We start from the raw sequence: 21,061 nt of genomic DNA, 5'->3' as shown, positions 1-21,061 counted from the left end.
CTGCTGTGGAGCTGGTCATGACGAGAGTAAATGAAGATGGGCTGTGCAGGATTGGCAGAGTGGGAGAAGAAGAAAAAAAGTTTGGGGGATTTTGAACAGAGGGAGATATAGGGACAGTGAGAGCTAATGAGCTGGATTTGCCGGAGACTTGGCATTCTGCTCGTGGTGCTCGCTCTATCTTGCTCTGTAGAGGAGCTGGCTAGAGCGAGCTTCCTGTCTGAGCCCTGAAGCAGGAGTAAATGAGGGGTGGGTGGGTAGGGGGGGTAAGGTGGGGAGGGTGGAGGGGTGTTGGGAGCATTAGAACAGAGGAAAAGGAGGGGAAGGAGTAGGATGAGGGGCGGGAGGGACCAGTGTTGAAATTGAATGCCAGGGCGCCATGTTCTCACCGCCAGCGTTTCCATGGTTACAGGGTAATTCTGGCGAGTAAGGACATTTCATTCACTCTGGTATGAAGAAGAAAGAAGAAGAAGAAGAAAAAAAACACAGGAGGGAAATATCAACAAAGCAACAGAGAAGGAGAAATGAGTACACACACGTCACACACACACACAAATGAAGGAAGAGAGAGAAGGGAAAGAGAAACCTCTGCTGGTGTTTATGCCACCCATCCCCCAGGCTTTCTGCCTCTGTCTTTCATTCCTTTTTTTCTTGTGTATTTCTGTGATGCTTGGTTTGTTTGCCACCACCCTATAAGCAAACACAACACCCACCCACAATCCTCCAGTTCTTCCAGGAGCCCTGCAGGTATATGGCAAAGAACAAAGAGAAGCGCTGTTAACTGGCCGTGGTGTGTGTGTGTGTGTGTGTGTGTGTGTGTGTGTGTGTGTGTGTGTGTGTGTGTGTGTGTGTGTGTGTGTGTGTGTGTGTGTGTGTGTGTGTGTGTGTGTGTGTGTGTGTGTGTGTGTGTGTGTGTGTGTGTGTGTGTGTGTGTGTGTGTGTGTGTGTGTGTGTGTGTGTGTGTGTGTGTGTGTGTGTGTGTGTGTGTGTGTGTGTGTGTGAGAAAATGTGTTCTTTTTAGGAGCAGGGCAATGGGGGTTGGGGTCGGGAGGTTAAAGAAATCAGGAGGGTGTTCAATTGTTCACACACACACATTTGACACGTGTGAACTAGCCGCTGACATGTCAGAGGCTCGGGCAGAGTGAAGCTGATCTGACTACGTTTTGTCTTGAGCTGCTCAAATATCGCAGGAAAAAAAAAAAGGGATGAGTTCAAACTCCTCTGGATGCATGTTCAAACCTGAGCACGCAAGCATGTGTGTCATCCTGCAACCATACAGCCGCACTCACTCTATAAACTAACTGCTGTTGACAACTGCATGGGGTTTGAATTGGCTGTCGCTGCAGCCAACCTGACAGCTGTACAGCCCAGCACCCTCTGAACACACACACACACACACACACACACACACACACACACACACACACACACACACACACACACACACACACACACACACACACACACACACACACACACACACACACACACACACACACACACACACACACACACACACTGCGATGCTTCCACACAACCTCATCTTCAGTGTAATTTCTGATACGATGTGCAGGTTTTCTCATCAGCACATGCAGCATGCTTTGACAGAGCGTGCCATAAACACATGCAGTTAAACGCTGAATCATGTGTTGTTTATTATCCTCAAGCTGGTGCGTGCAGATGTTTCTCTGTCACGGAGAATATCATTTCTGTTTCTTTTATTATTAGACATAATAAAATATTGAGATTTATTATCTGATGATTGTTTTCTTCTTCTCTTTCAGTGGCTGAGGAGGGGCTCTGGGAGTGTGGGCTGTCCTACGAGTGCAGGACGCTCCTGTTCAAGGCTATACACAACCTGCTGGAAAGGTAAAGAAAAAAGGTTGATTATCTGCACAGGGAAATGCACATAGTATTGGAAAACACTTTGCAACGCATGCAGCTCAGAGTGCTTTACAAAATGACACATCACAAGTTAAAAATAAACAACAAGAAATCCCCCTCAGATTATTCTTAAGAACTTTACAGGTACATGCAGCAAAATAAAACATGTGATCAGGTTAATAAACACAAGGAGGTGAAATGTATGATAATACAAATTAAATAAGTAATGGTTTCTAGACACAAGACAACAGAATCGATGCAACAATATAACATATAAAACAAAGTGAACATATAGGTACAACAGAAATACAAATTCAAAGATAATAGTAATAAAAAGGCCATCATTTTAATAAAGGTTAAACGATTAGGAAAAAAAGAAAAGAAAGACTAACGTAAAAATGAATATTGCTATTGAAGCATGTTAGATTAATAAAATAAGATAAAATCCTTTAAGACCTATAAAATAAATAAAACAATATAAAGGTAGGTAAATAATAAGTATTTCTTTTTTCAGAATTCCCCCTCTTATCAGCTTTGTGAAGGCTGGTGAATGCAAATAATTTATACGGACTGACAATATAAGCGACAATGCTAATATTATATTTATTATAAACATGTCTTGTAATCATATTTTTGACAAATACTGTGCATTAATAAACCAAAATGTCATTATATTTGCGTACAGCTGCATTATAGTGTGTTTCAAAGCTAAATCAATGTATTTATTGAGTGCTGCATGGTTTATATAGAGCTTATAAATAATGAAGAGAAAGGTTAAAGAAAGTCATTTGTATAGATGCATAGAAACATGCTTTCATTATTTTAATAAAAGTACAATAACTTCTTGTGAGGTGGTGTTTTTGATTCAGTAACAGTTTGATGTATACAGCATTAGCATAGGTTGTTGAAATTGAAAATGTTCATGTTGGATGACTCAAGCACTCACACACTTGAGAATATTAATGATCAAGGATTTTCTACAAAAAATCACCAAACAAAATAACTTTGAGTCATATTGATAGACGGTTTGAGTTTTCTTCCAGCAGTTTCACCTTAATGAAATTATAATCTGAGCGCTGAATCCCTTGCCGAAGTACCCAAAGCTCTCCTTTCTGAGTCGGAGCCATCTGTTAAATGAAGCAGCATATATTTGCTCTCTATTAAGTTAAGCATCAGTGATCATCATAGGGGGCAGGTGGAATTAACCTTGCTATTACCTTGAAGCTAATTTCTTTTACAGCTTACTATTTCAACACATGATGGATCATTTCAACTTTGTCTTTCATATCGTACAGACAAAATTGACCTCTGTCCCTGACTGTTATTATTACATTATTTCATTATTAAGAATGAACATACAATTTAATTAAGAAAGTCTAAATCAAACAACTAGGGTTAAAGCAATTACGAATATTACAAAAAAACAAGCACAGAGAAATAGCACTTGAAAAGACATGTTATGAGCTCCGTGGTGACTGGAGAGTGGTTAGTTCTAAAGATGTAATGTGTTTCTTGCCAATGTGGAGTTTGGAGTTGGACTGAAGCAAAAGATACATAAATCATTCAAATGACCCATAAAGACAAAAACAAAGGCATAACGTTGCCAATAGGTTTCTAAAAATGTGTGCTTAAGGTTGGAGTTTGACACAATTCTTTGAAAGTGTGATACTGTAGCTCGAGACACCTTCCAATCAAGCGCACATGCTCCTGAAATATGTATCTTTAAAGCTGCTCTTATCAATATGTTCATATACACAATGGGTAGGATGACGTGTAAAGTCTGACTATGAGCACTTTGCTCATAGTGGAAAATCTAGCCACCTGTGCAATTTTGCTACACTATATGAAGTATATCAGTGTTGTTCAGCTCCTTTAACAAGCCATAACTCCACTGTTCAGTGTTACTATTAGCATCACATTTTAATGCTGCTGCTTTCATTAACAAAACATTTATAAAACCACCTTACCACTGGCAGTGGCTCAGTCAGTAGGGGCTTGGACTGTGAGCAGTAGAGTCGCCGGTTCAAGTCCCCGACCAGACCTAAATATGGAGTGTGGACTTCTACTTGGAGAGGTCCCAGTTCACCTCCTGCCCTTCCGTGGTGCCCTTGAGCAAGGCATCATACATCCCCCTTCCCCCCTCACTCCCATTGCTCCCCGGGCGCTGTACAATAGCTGCCCTGCTCCTAGTACTAGACTCCTGGTACTAGGATGGGCTAAAAGCAGAGAACACATTTCACTGTGTGTGCTGTGTGCTCTGCTCTGTGTGCTCTGCATGTGTGACCATTAAAGAGGGTTTCATCCCTCCCAATTCTTCTTCATCTTCTTCTTACACACAGGAAAAAGTTAGTAGCTAGTAGGTTAACCATTTAGCAGGTGCACAGCAGGTGCACAGCCAGATATTACCCGGCAATGCTAGCTTTGCGCCTGATTCATGTGTAGTAGCCAGTTGTTAGACATGTCAACAAAAAAAGTTTAAGACATAATATTCCTTGATAGTTGACTACACCTGCATCAAGAATTACTGAGCATATTGTCATTGAGCCAACATTTTAGCAGCTGCTTCTTAAGGCTTTTCAAATGAGTTCAGATTTGACTTAAAGCAGCTTTCACTAACTTACTTTCATTGTAAGGGCTCAAAAGAAGGGACAATGCACAGGGATGCCCTGATCAGATAGCATCATTTCTATCAGAGCCTAGACTGAGCTTATTAAGCAGTTTGAGTCATTATGTATCCAAAACCCATTAAACAGTTTATTTGTTAATGTTCTAAAATGTATTGTTTTGGGTCGATACGACTGTACCAAAGATGGTAGAACTGGAGGCTGCAAGCTTTGGATAGCTCAGCCTGACTGAGTCCAAAACATTTTTTTTTTTATTCCTTGACCCGGATCAGAGGATCCAGCAGGGAAATAAATAACTGGCTCCTGCACACAGAGATAAGTCGAAGTTCTGAGAGAGCTGCTCAGTTTTGTCTCTGAAAGGAGGTTGAAATGAGGCGAAGACGTGCACAGATGGTGGGATCTCCAAATAGGGAGCATGATGACTGAACCGTTTGATGTTTTCAAATTTAGATCCGACCAAAGAAAAGGGGTTTTGGAAAGCTATGTGTAAAAGTGCACACCACTTTGGGGGGAAGCCGATTAGCAGAAGATTACCTTTCCTTTTTATCTGCACACTTAAACGCTACATCTCAAGCATTGCTCAGAGGTAACTCATGGATGGTGCTGCAGTATAATAAGTAAAGTCATAAAACAACTCTAACAGGCAAATGATGTCTGGCATGTGTTGTTGCTTATTTTCTGCACTATATAGAACCATTTTGAAAACTGATTCAACTTATGCAAGGTACACTTAATATAAAAACAAGATGAACAGTTTCTACAAAACAAAAGCTCAGGCTTGATAGTATAGAAGCTGTCATTGAGAAACACTCTGTAATGGGATGCAATCCAATAAAACGTCACTAGAAGCATAAAAAGAAATCTTCATTGAGATTAATTTAAAACCTCTTTAAGCCTCTCAAAAATACCATTTGTTTTTCATGATTCATTTGTGAAAGTACATTTTAAAAGATGTTAAGCCATTTTCTGACTCTCTTTTTCTTCGTTCCTGCTACAGATGCCTGATGGATAAGGGCTTTGTGAGGATCGGGAAGTGGTTCTTCAAGCCCCACGCACTGGAAGAAAAGTCTTTGGGCAACAGGTAAAAACTTTAAATGCACACTTGTCTCTTTGACATTCTCTTCAGCGTATTTTGTGTGCTACAAGGTTTCATGTATGTGAGGAATATACACTGCAGATGTCCTCATGTGAGACCGTGTGTCAAAGTGTGACTCAGCGAGGCGTGCTGAATGGCTTTCATGTGATTCAGTGTTTGTCTCCTCTCCTCTCCTTGATGTTGCAGCAGCTGGCTCATGGTGTGAGACTATTAAAAACCAGGACAGTGAATGGTGGCGAGAAGTGAGAGCCGTGTTGAGCCGAGCTCTCACAGCTCTCTCTCTCTCTCTCTGTCTCTGGGTGAGGGGAGGGTGGCTGTGTGTGTGTGTCAGTGTCACACTGTGTAAGTGTGTGGAAAATGTGTGAGACAGACAGAGAGACTGAAACAGAGTTAAAAAAAAGGGGCGGGTGTGATGACAGTTGCTCAACTTGTTGCTTCAGCCATTATAGTCTGCCCACTCCAGCCTCTCCTGCTGGTGGGGATTCAGCATTCCTTACATCCCTAACATAGCGCTGATCAAATGCTAAGTACCCAAGTAGGAAAGCACTTAGCTGTCAAGAAGCTCATTTTAGAAATGTGTTAGAATATTTCTTAGAATCAGCAGACATTAAAGCTATTTATTTACTTTGTAGTTATTGAGATGGGAAGCCATAAATTGCCTTGTCGTTTAAATGTTGTGCGAAGTGAGAAACATTAGCTCTTTAGAAGTTGCTGACACAAATGCAAACTCAAGTTAAGCTGTTCAGAGCAGGTGGAAAACCCAACGTGACATCACCAAACTTCTCACCTTCTGTATTTCACCCCCACAAAATGATCTATTTCTAATTACCACGGATGCATTTTGTGGCTCTTTACTTTTTATTCTTATTTACTTAGAGGTGGTGACATCTGTAACAGATTGGCTGCGCTTTTATTGGGTATCTGTTCGACATTACGTATCTGTTCAACAAGTTTAATTTGCTGATTAATTAGCACATTGAAAATACTTTGCTTGGAAATCTAAAGATATCAATAAAATATTACTGACATTAAAAGTTACCAAATGTTATAGCATACGAGATCAGAAAATTACATTTGTGTGGGAACCCGAGTTGAGTTCCATACATACTGCATGCACTCAAATGTATGTTGAGCTTCTCTCTCTCCCAGAGTTGATGTTTTGCGTGCATAGATTTACATGTGTGAGTGTCTCTTTTGTACATCATGTAATTCCTTTGGTTTTGACAGCCTGTATGAATATGTTGTCAGCTGGTACGCCCCCTGCTGAGCCAATCCTGACTTGCTCTGTCTGTGAATTATTGAACGTCCTGGAATGAGATACAGAGCAGGAAGAGGAAAAGACAGAACAATTATTGAGCAAAAATAATACAAATCTAATGTAGATGTCTGCAGTGGCCACTCGATGCGTGCAATCTGTGGCTGTAGCGTGTTTCACATTGTTTAAATCAACCATGCCATTTTTTTCTTTCCACATTTCTCCACTACTGGCTTCAAGCACACATGCAAACACACATGCTGTCCTGAATGCCCACACTCACACACTCACACCATGCCTTGTTCCCAGAATAGCAGTGTTGCCCCACAATTGACAGTGTGAGCCCTGAGGACCCCTGCAGATCCCTGGCCGTCAGTGTTTTCATGCCATGAGGGAACATTGCTCAGTTAGGCATGCACTGACCTCCTGCCTCAGCTGTAACCAGCTCCTTTGTCTCATCTTCACTCCCACACCATGCCTTTCACCCCCAACAGGGGGCGCTTCGGTGCTAATATCCATGCCGTGCCCCCTTACCCGTGCCAACTCCTGGGCTTTGGCGCCGCCGCCTTTGTCAGGCTTATCTAGTGTTTATCTCATATGCGTCCCTGGGGTATGGCGAGGATTGGCACATCCAGGACACATCCAAACCCTCCTCTTCTCCCACCCCCCCCCCCCCATCCCACCCTCCTCCCTCCTCTCCCTCCTCCTCCTGCTCTCTCAGCACAGCACTCATGCTCTCTTTGTGTCTGAATGGAAGGAAAACACTCTGGGTTGGTAACGGATTGCATCAGACGCTGAGGGGAGCGAGAGAGAGAGTTACAGACAGAGAGAGAGAGAGGGAGAGAGAGAGAGGGAGAGAGAGAGGGAGAGAGAGAGAGAGAGTGAGAGAGGCTCAGTGTGTTTGAATGGGATCAGAGAAGGCGGGGGGTCGTAAATTAATCATTACTATAGACGGCTGAATGGATGTATTAGAGGCAGTCTCCCTCATTAGTTCAGTCAATTCTATGCATGCCAAGTACACTGCACTGTATATTTGTTAATCTATCAGCTTTCTTTTGCATTAATGGCCATATACTCATGCATAAATAATGTTCATATTTTACAGTGTAATAGAGCTGTCCTCTGGTGCTACACCATGAAACACAATCAAGTTGCTCTGTCTATTGCAAGTACGTTTTTTTTAAACAATCGCAGAAATCCTTACCTGACCTGAGGGAAGAAGCTCCTCCCCTCTCCTACCCTCCCCTCTCTTCCCCTCCCCTCTCCTCCCCTCTCCCCTCTCCTCCCCAGGGACCAATGACATTGAGATATTAGCCATCTCCTAGGCAACAAACATTTGGTGTCAGGCCACATCACAAGGTCACTGAATCTCCAGAAATAAAATCAACAAAAATATATATGAAAAAACACAGTTTCACATTTGACTAACGCTCTACTGGGCATGCATCTCCATTAAGACCTGTGCGATATTGTTTACTGATGCCAGGATTGTTTATTTGTGTTTGTCTGTGCAATTAAAATAGCCTGGTTAATGGAAAATGTTCTCGGGAAGAAAGAAGCCAGGGGGTGTTGTACAAAGTACTTCCTAACATGAAAAGAATGTAACTTAATCAAGTGTACAGTAATCATAAGTAGACAGATGAGAAGAAACAGCGATAATGAGCAAGGAAGAAAAAATCTATACTTGGTATGTTTGGTTAAATCTTTCCCCCGGGGCTTCAAAAAATTACACTCCCAGTTGCAATAACTGAGAGAATGAAAGTCTCTTAGTTCTGCCAAAACATGTTGTATGTTACATCATGCGATTCATTGTTGGATCTGATTTCAGTTAGAAGTAGATGTTTCTTTAATTTAACTCTAACAAAAATGTCCATGATTATATAGAACATGTGGTGAATGGTGTAAGATCCCAGATGTTCTAAACTAAGGACTTCCCCGCTGGTTGAATTAGGGCCAGGTTATTATTTGATTGGTTACAAGTGACATGCAAAATGCCGCTATGAGTGGCTGATTGGTAGATGGAAGCTTTCAGCCTGACTGGCAGACAGATAACGTTAAGTTAATTACTCACTCGCTGTGAATGAACTATAAAGACCAGTTTTATAGAGGCTCCAATGAAAAGCAAGGCTTCCGTTTTCGTTTTGAGAACTACTGTTCAGTGATGGTTTCTTAAGAGTGAAAACGTTTCATTCAGACATCATTCATTGTTCCTTCATTCTTCATGATTCAACCATCCATATGTTTGTTTTGTGATCAAGTGCTTTTGGAGAAGTTAAAGCAGGAATCTCCTTTATTGAAATTCCAGCGGGAAGTCACTGGAGATACATTCATACTTTATTTCACTGAACTCGTTCTTCAGATCAGATCAAACTTCTTAATTTGTTGAACCTTTCTATCTTCTACAATAAGATTTTGAAAACTTTCAGTTGTTCAATAAAAGCCCCTGCTTTGTAAATGACATTCAGTACATCAGTAGTAAAATGGCTTTTATAGAGAAGTTGCTGGAAAATCTACTGTATATGAATGCAGCAGCTTGGAGCTGTGAAAAGCCTCATTTATTGAATACATAAGATTCTGGCCATACAAATATGAATGTACTACAGGGGAATGAGGCATTATCTGATTTCAGCCACATTAAAGTCTTCTTTTTCATGCTTTATCATTTTTTTTAGGAGAGCAATCTTTTATTAACCCTTGTTTAAATGTTCAATTCCCGAAATATTTTTCTTTTCTTACATGTGTCTTGGGCTTCTAAAGACATAGAGCCTTTAATCGCCCAGAGTCCTAATATGACCAGGTTAAACCACCCTAGAGAGAGAGAGGAGGAAGAGGAAAAAGCACTTTCTGTAAAAATCAATAAAGAGGACGGCGATACATCACAGCAACATCCTACCTACGCTTTCCCTCTGTTTTTAATTAGAACAGCAGATATGGAGGTAAAACCCATGGTACCTCAAATTATTCACAGCTGCGGTTTTTCAGGACTAACAAGTAATCTAATTTTGATATTTGTTCTGTGCTTCTTAAGCCCGTAGAGAGGGCGATGATGAGTGTGTAAAGTTTGTGTCCTTGAGCACCTTTTCATTGTGAATCTTTGCGGAGCAGTGTTTGAGCACAGACATCGGGATAGCAACACTAGCCTTACCACCCACTGGGGGCCACTGAATAATACATAAAGCTGACTGCATCCTTCTTATGATCGTGTTAATACTAGTATGTCATCATGCGTGTGTGCCAGAACAAATGCACTCACCTGCATTAGCCTGGGATTATTGGCCCTGTTTGTTTGTATGGAATAAACGTATCGTGCCGGTTGACTTTTAGAGCATGTGTGCAAACGCTGCTCACAAGGCGGTAAACATCCGCTAATCGGTCCACCAGAGATTTATGTTGACACTCTTGTGTTACCATGACAAGTGTTCAGAATGTTTAAGAAGAGCTAGAATATAAAGATAACTCATACAAGTGGTGCTTTGGTGGCAGACAGAGACTTTAAGGTACAGATTAAGAAGATGAATTCCCCAGATTTGAGAACATCTAAGATCATGTCTGCTTCGTGCACATGTTGGTTAATGATATCTTAACACAGTGCTCACATCATAGGCTTTGGATGGCTGTAGCAGAGGAAAATAAAAGGGTGCACATGTTTATTTCCTCACTGTTTATAGCTTTCTAACTCGGATCTAATCTCGTTTTATTTTTTCCTCCTACTGGGTTAGACATGAGAGCGTCCCCACAACTGAGATGTTATTTTGTGTCCATGTGATTGTTCACACAGATGCATGTGTGTCAAGTCCATGATGCATGTCGGACATTACCCGGCTCCCCTGCTGGCTGGCTGGTGGCGTCACATTGTCACATGAGCCCAGCACAGCCGTTTTATCTTTTTTTCACAGGCATCAAACATGCGTGTGATGCACAAACGTGCGTTCACATGTTGTTACGATAACTGTGGCATTGTGTGTGTGTGCATTTGTGCTTCCCACTTCATGCCGTACATACACATGTGGGCTCCCAATATATCTGTGTGCCTGCTGTTAACACTGAATACAAGCTCAGACATATAAAGCCATGGACAGTGACGTGTGTGTGTTTTCTGTTTCTACATTCCCTGATTGATTTCACCATACAATTGTGCTCAGTAGCCACCCATTAAAACTCTGATCTCATCGATATGTGTGCAGCAGTTGTAGTGCGTGGCACTGAATTATTCACCTCCTCCTCTTTCTCTCACACTCGTTTTGCTCTCACTCCTCATTTTACACTGCATCTTTCTTTCCTTGTTCTCCTAATATCCTTCCTATCCTATTTCCCCTTCTCCTCTCAGTTCATGCATAGCCTTAATTGTTACACCTCCAGTGCTCGCTCTGTCTCCATCTCCTTCTTCTGCTGTCTTTCTTTCTGTCCTCAATTCTTCCCCCTCGCACTCACTTCTTTTCTCACCCCCCCTCTCTCCCCCTTCCCTTTCTCTCTCTGCCTCCTCTCTATCTCTCCAGCTCTGTCAGCCCTGAGGCGAGTCTCAGCCATCACTCCTCTTCATTTATTAATACCTGTACTCATACAGCCCGGCACACAGCCGCCTCACATCTCTGTCCACTGTCCTCACACACATGCATACAAATACACACACACTTACAGAGTGCACATTTGTCCCCCGAGGATGCAAGAAGCCCAGTGTGTCCACACGCTCACACCCGCTTACTGTGCAGAAAAATGCCCCTTTGTAAAAGGACAGGGAGCCTCAATCTCCAAGCTGCGTCAGCCTACAGTTTGATACTCTTTTTGTAGTTCTGCTTTTCCCTGACTCGCATTTAATTGCAGCTATAATATATTAGGTCATGAGTGTTGCACATCAGTTAATGGTTAGGCTGGTTGCTTGTAGGGTTCCTCACTTATAATGGTGTACAACGGGGCTTTCCCTGTGTATACTATAATAAATGACTAGATCGTTTTAATCAGAAGCCTTTTTTTTCCGGCTTTTCTTTGTAATGTATCAGGTAGATTTCATTGAGAGCACTTAGATGAACAATACTTTATAAGCACACACTAATTCCAGCCTCTAATCCTGCAGAGACAGAGATACAAAGAGAGAACAGATGATTTCCAACATTGATTCGCCGCTATTCCATAAGTGCTGCCGTTTTTACGAGTTGTCTTAAGGGAGTCGTGTTTTTGTACACACATCAGTCCCGAAACATCTCATAAAAATATATAATAACAATACAAACAGAATTATCAACACAAGAGGGAATACATTCTAATGGATGCTTCATTTCACAGCCTTATTTAATCAGGGCAGAGCGGCCAGAACAGAAAGTGAAACAAAGTGAACAATTTATCAATCAACCAACAAATCCTTCTTTTAAAAAACATAAAAACACTTCCTTAATTATTTGGAGCCTTAGCCGTTTGTATTGATAAAGACCAATTATTTATAAAGAACCCGTTGGACCATGTGGTTTTTCAATTGACTAAATGTCCTAAATGTAAATTGTGATTGTTTGTGCATATGTGCATGTCTTAGCTGGGCTGGTACTCTTGACTTGCAGCTGTTCTCCTGAGTGTTTCCATGCTGCTATATATAGCTCTTCATATGGCGTAATGATGCACTGAGGACAAGGGTGCAGGGTGGTGACATTGAAAGCATTTTGACTCATGGTTTGTACAAATGAAATTCTTGAAGATGATAGACTAGTGCTGTGTGTGTGTGTGTGTGTGTGTGTGTGTGTGTGTGTGTGTGTGTGTGTGTGTGTGTGTGTGTGTGTGTGTGTGTGTGTGTGTGTGTGTGTGTGTGTGTGTGTGTGTGTGTGTGTGTGTGTGTGTGTGTGTGTGTGTGTGTGTGTGTGTGTGTGTGTGTGTGTGTGTGTGTGTGTGTGTGTGTGTGTGTGTGTGTGTGTGTGTGCAAAGGTGACGCACGCTTGTGTCACAGGCTTGCATATGAATGTGCTTTTCTCTGTTGTCTTCCTCTCCTGTGGTTGTGCGCCATTGTGTTTAAACCACCTGTGATGAGGGTATGTTTTTATCACTGAGAGCATATGAATGTTTATGAATTACAGAATTGTTCAGGATGCACTCGGCGCCATCTGGAGGCCACCATGGTCAAGGCCAAATATATTTAGCTCCCCTAAGACTGTGTTCAGTTCTGCTCATCATGAGGGACTATGGTACTGGCCATTTGATTGAATTTGATGATTCATTACAGCTTCAAAAGAGAAGCAGCTCCCTCGGGGCAAAGGAGATATTGCACAGGCAGCAGGGTTATCACAAGGAGATTACAGTACCTGACTTTATTGTCAGTCTGATGCAAACCAAGGTGGTGAGGATCTTTTATAGATTAAAAATATACATCAGTGAAGCCATCTTCGTAGTTAATGATGTCCAGCACGCCCAATTGCTATGTAGATTGCAATAAGGCACCCAAAAAGACTCCTCTGTGATTAAAAAGGAAAAAAGGAGCAATGCATGATGGACTATGCCAGGGTTGTGTAATAAAGAGAGCGCTGCATATGTAAACATGTAGTCACCTCAATCAGTCATAAGCAAATGAGGATTTATACCTGCAATAAGGAGCCCGTGTGGGATATGATGAAGATGATCAATGTAGGTAGGTCTTAGCGGGGCTTTCACAAAGATACATTCTGAGTGTTGTTCTCTAAATGGCTGTTTGGACCAAAGCACTCATCTGTCGTGCCGCTGCCCAAAAGACCGGCGTCTTCATTTTGTACATTGGTTTTTAAATAGATGTAATTTATGGGTTTGTTTAATTTTAACATAATTAAATGTCATTCAGATTCAATTTAAATCTCAATTCAATTATGTTAACCAATGTGAAGGTATGTGCACATGTTATTATATTTGACAGAGATTCTGTGTTGCCATGCAAACTCATATTCACTAACATTTCATTTTTCCCAGTATGACATATTTTGTGTCGATCAGATCACTGTCAACACATAGGAGACAGTCCTGTACTGTTTCTGCCTTTCTGTGGTCTCACAATCTAAATGATTACTGTCTCCTTCCCCCAGTGAACACCTATCATGTTCCTTCTCCTTCTTCCTCCACGGGGAGAGCAACGTGTGCACGAGTGTGGAGATCGCCCAGCACCAGCCTGCATACCACATCACAGAACACCACATCTGCCTCGCACAGACCTCCATCACACCAGTACAAGGTGACACCAAGAAGCAATTGTTGTCCCTATGGATTACTTCTACAGTACAAAACAGAAACAATGTTAAATAAGCTAAACTGTATGGAAGACAGGTACAACCAGAAACTGATGAAAATGCAAACTTCAACCTCATAGAAAACATGTTGTTCAAAGATTATATCGGCAATAGTTAACATTCTCATCAGATCCTTTACTTAATTAAAGATTGTAAGTGTGTATATATAACTGAAAGTATGTAAGAATTATTAACAAAATATACTAAAATAATTTAAACTAATTGGAATAAAGGGAAAAAAATGCATCTTGTGAATGTTATGCTACTCTATACTGATAAGTAGAAGTTTACTGTTGTAGTTGGTCAAGATTTAGTTAATTTAAAGCATTTAATTGACTTTTGAGTGTGTTTGCAAGTAATTAGTGACTAAAGTTAAATGTTGTGGAGTTTAAAGTACAATATTTCCCTCTGAATTGTAGTATTGAGAACTGTAAAAGTATAGAATAGCCTTAAATGTGTTCAAGGGCTGCAAAGTTAAGCTCCTGATTGTATAACGATTATGTGAGATTATCTCAACTTCTTATTGGCTGGAACAGAAAAAAAACTGATATTTTAAAGATTATTATGGACAACCCTCTGTAAACTCATTAAACTTACCATGTACCTCCTCAGTGTGTATGTTTTATGTGTGATACATACAGGAACACTTCAGAGATAATTACTGATCACACCGTGCTTTATGTCCTCCCAGTGATCCTAAGTCCATACGGTCTGAGCGGCACTCTAACAGGTCAGGCCTTCAAGATGAGTGACCCCGCTACACGGAAGCTGATGGAGGAGTGGAGCTACTTCTACCCGATAGTACTTCCACAGAAAGAGGGAAGTGGACAAAAGGAAAAAGAAGAAGCAGGTCAAGCTTATGATCGCAACTGTCACGCGGCAGTTGAGGTCATTGTAGGTAAGGGAAAAGTAAAAATGTTTGTTGGATTTTAAAAAGTGTGGAACCCTCTGTCTCCATTTCATGTCTCTATTAAGCAGAGGTATTGGTGTATAGGGTGCTATTGGAGTGTACTTTAGCTGCAATGATCCTCAGTCTTTTATCACATCTCAGAGTGGAAAAGGGGAAACTACTGGAAGGGTGGAGGACTCAGGAAATTAGAAGAGGACAGATAGGAAAATTGAGGCCGCGAGGAGTTACTCCAACAGCTTGGACTAATCAGTCTGATCCCACAGCGTTGGTTTGGCCTGATCACAATCAAAACTCTTATGGATTCCAGTAGCTTTTACTTATAAGAAGAACACATTGTCCAGTATTCGCTGCATGAAATGATAATGAAGAAGTGCACGATGGGATTTAAGATGATATGTTTTATATTAGCAGTGAAACTGTTTGATTACATGAATAGATAAGGAGGAAGTACATTGCATTGACTATATACCGCTGTACTTATATTCTTACATGTATTCTAATGAAGGTATTGAATAATAAGAAAATAAATATAGCTGTTGTTTTCAGAGATGGCAAAAGAACACACATCCTTTACTCAAGTAGAAGTACACATACTCTGGTAAAAGTACTGACTAAACTTCTTTAGTCAAGTAAAAGTGAAGAAGTGTGGGCTTCGTAATGTACTTAAGTAAAAAGTACCCATAACTACCAGCGGTTTTACAGAGTAACTGACCTCCCTTTATAGTAATTGGACAATAATGTCATTGTTAGCTAGCTTGTTTCGATGCTAAAGAACGGCAAAATGACAAAGTTTTGATTGGTCCCTCTTCTTTAGAGAAGACCAGGAAATGATGGATACACGGATCGTGTTAAAATCAATAGGCACGAAATGACTCTAAATAATAAAGATCACGCCACCAAACACAGATTCAAGCTAAAGTAACAAACCTGTTTTGAAAATGTAAGAAGTAGAAAGTACAGGTATTTGTGTTCAAAATGTAAGAAGTAAAAGTAAAAAGTCGTCAGAAAAATAAGTAGTGGAGTAAAGTACTGATACCAGAAAAATAGACTTAAGTACACTAACAAAGTATTTGTACTCCGCTACTTCCCACTTCTGGTTGTTTTAACTGACTTGAAAATTGTGCTCCATAAGCATTGCCCTTAGAAATGAGCAGCGGCCATCCCATTGCTTCATAAAAGTGAATAATGCTCTTTTCCTCGTCTTCTCAGGTGGAGTAAGGATGACATACCCAGCTGCTTTAGTGCTGTTAGCTCAGGGGGACCTACCAGTGGAGCAGCCCCCACCCCTCCCTACAGCTCTGGGCCTCAGCAGGGAGCTGAACCACTGCAGCGTGCCGCTCACACCACCAACGTCACCGCAGCAGCCCTGCTCAGGTAACACAACACACACCTTCCTGCAGGAGATCACATACAACATTAAACAAACGTCTTCCAGATCAGGTGCTCACTCATGCATTTTGACATCTGCTCCACACTTCATCCTTTCAGCGGACAGCGGCTTTGTGACCTCCGTCTCTAGTGTCCCCACACCTGACAGCAGCATGGGGGTTGCCAGCATCAGCCCAAAGCACTCTGGGAAGAAACTCACCTGTCAGGTGGTCCATCAGGCATGGCGGGAGTGTTATCTCAACCAGCCACAGCATGTGTAAGTTCAACCATCGCCGAGTTTGTTTCCGCTGTTTGGTGGCATTATTGTGGAGGTGCAGTGATGCAGGTGAGCTGCTGTCCTCATGGATCTGTGTGTTCTCTGCAGACCGAATCAGACATCTGACGTGACGCCTGAGAAGGATGTGCCAAATGGAGGAACCACGTGGGACTTCAACGATCTGGGGGCGAGATCATCCTGCAGCTGCTCCAGGTACAACAGAGCTGCACCCAACTGCTCAATATCATATCATACATTATCTGAGCTTTGTGTTTGTCTTCATTACAAAAGACATATAGACTTTTACAAGACTGATGCTCAAATATACATTAATTCTGAGAGTTGTTATACTTAAGTCAACATCCTTCATAGTAAAATACTGTGAATAATGCAGTGTCAGATAACAGTCTAAACTTAAATAAAACCAGAGACTAATAATGCTCTGCAGAAAAGAGATGGATGATAACAATCAATGGGGCTTAGTAGTTGTAAAACTGCCCAAAGAAAGTGAATATTAGAATAATAAGTATGGACAACTCAAAGATTGCCCATTATTTTTATTTTTTGTGTTTTTTAATACTGTGAGCCATGTTCATGCTCAACTCTGACTGCTTTTTGAAAATTTTTGCACACATGTCTGCACAGCCCTCCACTTTAAAATAAAATACACTGTAGTTTGCCATATACTCATCGTCTTAAGTGTTTTAGTTTTTAAGGTTAATTGTATAGTTACATTTAAATTTGATGTAAATACTTGTCCTTTTTTTATTGCTAAATTGTTTCCTAAAAATACTTATTTTTTATTATCTTTATATATTTATTTGTTTAACCTCCTTTGAAAGCTATTTGTATAGATTGTTTATGTTTGCACCACCAGATACCAAAGCAAATTCCTCGGCAATAAACTTGATTCTGATTCTATTGTGTCTTTAAAGAAAGACCTATGTAATAATGACCTTAAAACAGTTCCTTTAAGGTTGTTCACATTCTTTTTTGTTTGTCAATCTACTTGATTGTGTTACAGGTTGAAGCAGCAGAAGTTGAATCTGACCACCACATCCACCAACAACCCCCAGAGTAGTGCCAACCCCCCTCAGTCCTCGGGCCCCTCATTATACCCTCCCTCGCTGCCCAAGCAAAAGATCAGTGACAAGACGGAGAAGGCTGACAAACAATCCAAGAGGCCGGCAACGATTGCCTTCCACCACCGTTTATCTGTCACACAGGAGAGCCCCCTGGAGCAGGACTCGCCAGGAGGGCCCCAGCTCGGGGGTCTTGTGGCTTTAGAGCCATCATTGGAGCCTATGGCCCCTCTGCCAAACTGCAAGTATCCTAAACCCCTCTCCAATGGCAGAAAAGCCCATGACTCCCTGCTCAATTCGCCAATGTCTCCCCTGCCTCCTACACTCAGCCCCCACCCCCGGGGGCAGGACCCGGAGGTCCTGGATGGGCCCATAAATATGTCTGTCTGTCAGGATGGGTCTTCAGGGATGGGGATGATTAACAGCGAGACGGCCATGTATGCAGCTCTGCTGAGGCAGAGGGAGAATGAGGCGGGCTGGTGGAGAGGCTTCAGGACCCCCAGAACTGATAAGACTGACTTCAGACCCTGTGAACTCCCCACTGATAAGTTAGAGGAAGTGAAGACGGACACAGCGACTGAGGGAGTTCCACTAAAGAGGTGGGAGAGAGAATAAACAGGAGGGTTTTGCAAAATGTCAATAGCAAAGACCAGCAAAGAATACAGATAAAGAGATGCAAAAAACTGCCTGTGATACCTGAGCCAGAGTCATACTAAACAACACTAAAACAATACACATTGCACTAATTTAGCAGCTTAAGCAGTTAGAACTGGTGTTATGATAAAGTATTTATGGACCAATAAATAGAGTTTTTAATAAGATATGAGTTTAGATATGAGGCAATGAAAGAAAGCACGTTTGACATAAATATACATTTTCACTACTACACTTTATTAGATTTGTTTTACTCTTTGTCTCCTCCAGACTATACACACAGACTCACAAGAGATTTAAAATCTCCGAGGAGAGGCTGAAGGACCACATCCAGGCGTTGGGCCTTTTGCAGCAGCCGGGTGTGGAGGCGCTGCGGGAGCCGGGCGAAGACCCTTACGACTTTAAGGAAGGAGACATTGAGTACACTTTCTCCTCTTCCAAGAGGTTAAAGGGTCAAGGGCGAGAACCCAGCAAAAAGGCTAAGGTAAGACATGGTTTAATAACTCAATACAGTGATAGTTTAGATTCCAACACATGATTTTCTAACCGTGGATCACATGACTGATTGTGGTGTTGCAAAACATGCTATATGTCTTATTCAAACAATGTTTTACTTTATTCTTATTGATCCACCAGGGAGAAGAAATCACCAGCAATGGAACACTGCCTGAGGGGAAAGATGCTATGTCCATTTTTAACTCAACTCCAAAATCGGGTGGGTGCCGAAAAATCATTTCAGAGTGCAGTATTACATGGGTTGTTAGCAGACATTGTTCCTAAGTTTTTTGTGTGCTCTCTTAGACGAATCAGGTCAGGATGACGCAGCTGCCAAAGCCAACCCTTCTCTGACCAGAGAGAAAGATCTGGTGGTCAACATCTCTGATCTCGACAACATATTTGATGAAGATGAGGAAGAGTTGGGGGTGAGGCATATTCTGTATTCTGACATTTGTCTGACACTTTTAGTTCTGGCACACTTACTGTAGTCACAGTTTTTATGTTGAAAGATTAAGTGAAAACAGAAGCTGTGATATTATGTAGTTGTATACTAATCAACCATTATGTGTAATACCTAAATATGTTCAAGTTGGAAAGTGTATTCTGATGTGTAATAATATGTAAACTGTTTACCCCAACAAGCACTCAACCAAGCTACCAGTATCCTCAGAAGATCGCCCTCTGGGGAAAGAAGGGAGAGTTGCGGTACCTTATCCATCCAGTGAGTCACTTTAATGAGCAAATCATGTAAAAAGTTTCTATTTAAGTACAGTTTTTGTGTTTTCCCATTACACCTCAATGTTTTCATCTCCTCTCTCCATCTCAATTTCTGTCTCCTTTCAGCAGTAGCAGACCTTCAGAGGATGTTTCCCACCCCGCCTTCTTTAGAGCAGCACCCTCCCTTCTCTCCCATCACGCCGTATCGTGACCTCCCCAGCCAAGAGCCCCCTACTCACAGTGGAGCAGCGGACCACATGCTGCCCTACTTCTCCTCCCAGTTTACTGACTACAGGATGGAGATTGAGGATGGCATGGCCAGTCCACGGCAGGAGGATATCAAGGTGAGGAGAGAGAATCAAATACATATGCAGCACATATAGCTGCACATGTCATGTGTTAAAACATGAACTGAGTGAATTCAACTAGGAAGAGAAAAGGGACTTGGGCTGGTTCATTTCTTTCATAAATGTACTTTTATCCAAATAAAGGGGCAAGGGGAAAGTCAATACAATTTTTGACTGACTGACAGTCCACTCCTGTCGCACTAAAACAACATGTTGGATACGGTTCACGATACCTGTAGCATGCTAATTAGCTATCTCTGTGTGGTGACACCTGTACGCACTGCAGCGGGGACGTGCAAATTATAGACTAGACTAGAGAGAAGGCACTTAATGGCCACTATAAAGTGCAGCTGCTCGTCATCACAGACAACAAGCATCGTTAGTGCCACTCACTATGCAAACAGAATTGAGAGGTTCAATTTAGCAGCAGAATGTATCTGATCAAAATAGAGTAACTTAATGACATACAGGACTGTCTCAGAAAATTAGAATATTGTGATAAAGTTCTTTATTTTCTGTAATGCAATTTAAAAAACAAAAATGTCATACATTCTGGATTCATTACAAATCAACTGAAATATTGCAAGCCTTTTATTATTTTAATATTGCTGATTATGGCATACAGCTTAAGAAAACTCAAATATCCTATCTCTAAATATTAGAATATCATGAAAAAGTATACTAGTAGGGTGTTCAACGAATCACTTGAATCGTCTAATTAACTCGAAACACCTGCAAGGGTTTCCTGAGCCTTGAAAAACACTCAGCTTGGTTCAGTAAACTAAATCACAAGTATGGGGAAGACTGCTGATCTGACTGCTGTCCAGAGGACCGTCATTGACACCCTCCATCAGGAGGGTAAGACACAAAAAGAAATTTCTCAAAGAGCAAGCTGTTCACAGAGTGCAGTTTCAAAGCACATCCACAAAAAGTCTGTTGGAAGGGGGAAATGTGGCAGGAAACGCTGCACAACCAAGAGAGATGACCGCAGCCTTAACAGCATTTTGAAGAAGAGTCGCTTCCAGAATTTGGGGGAGCTTCAAAGACAGTGGACTGAAGCTGGAGTCCAGGTATCAAAAGTCACTGTTCACAGATGTGTCCGGGAAATGGGCTACAATAGCCG

General features: G+C 41.5%; 1 protein-coding gene across 2 annotated transcripts in view; it reads left to right on the top strand.

The window, feature by feature from the left end:
• The window catches only part of LOC307025215 (mediator of RNA polymerase II transcription subunit 13-like), an 83,169-nt gene that overhangs the window by 50,459 nt on the left and 11,649 nt on the right, over positions 1 to 21,061 (top strand). The window contains exons 3-15 of one of the 2 annotated variants that reach the window (XM_079659842.1): positions 1,782 to 1,866; positions 5,503 to 5,586; positions 13,885 to 14,030; positions 14,777 to 14,983; positions 16,205 to 16,369; positions 16,484 to 16,640; positions 16,749 to 16,853; positions 17,665 to 18,321; positions 18,647 to 18,860; positions 19,013 to 19,091; positions 19,178 to 19,299; positions 19,517 to 19,595; positions 19,721 to 19,935. In XM_079659842.1, coding sequence (XP_079515968.1) covers positions 1,782 to 1,866; positions 5,503 to 5,586; positions 13,885 to 14,030; positions 14,777 to 14,983; positions 16,205 to 16,369; positions 16,484 to 16,640; positions 16,749 to 16,853; positions 17,665 to 18,321; positions 18,647 to 18,860; positions 19,013 to 19,091; positions 19,178 to 19,299; positions 19,517 to 19,595; positions 19,721 to 19,935 — 2,315 coding nt within the window. Of the gene's footprint in view, positions 1 to 1,781; positions 1,867 to 5,502; positions 5,587 to 13,884; positions 14,031 to 14,776; positions 14,984 to 16,204; positions 16,370 to 16,483; positions 16,641 to 16,748; positions 16,854 to 17,664; positions 18,322 to 18,646; positions 18,861 to 19,012; positions 19,092 to 19,177; positions 19,300 to 19,516; positions 19,596 to 19,717; positions 19,936 to 21,061 lie in introns of both variants that reach the window. The other variant, XM_079659841.1, reaches the window with a different exon arrangement.

The sequence above is a fragment of the Notothenia rossii genome (assembly GCF_949606895.1).
Source record: "Notothenia rossii genome assembly, chromosome: 11".
NCBI classification, from domain to species: domain Eukaryota; kingdom Metazoa; phylum Chordata; class Actinopteri; order Perciformes; family Nototheniidae; genus Notothenia; species Notothenia rossii.
This window is presented reverse-complemented; position numbering and strand designations above follow the sequence as displayed.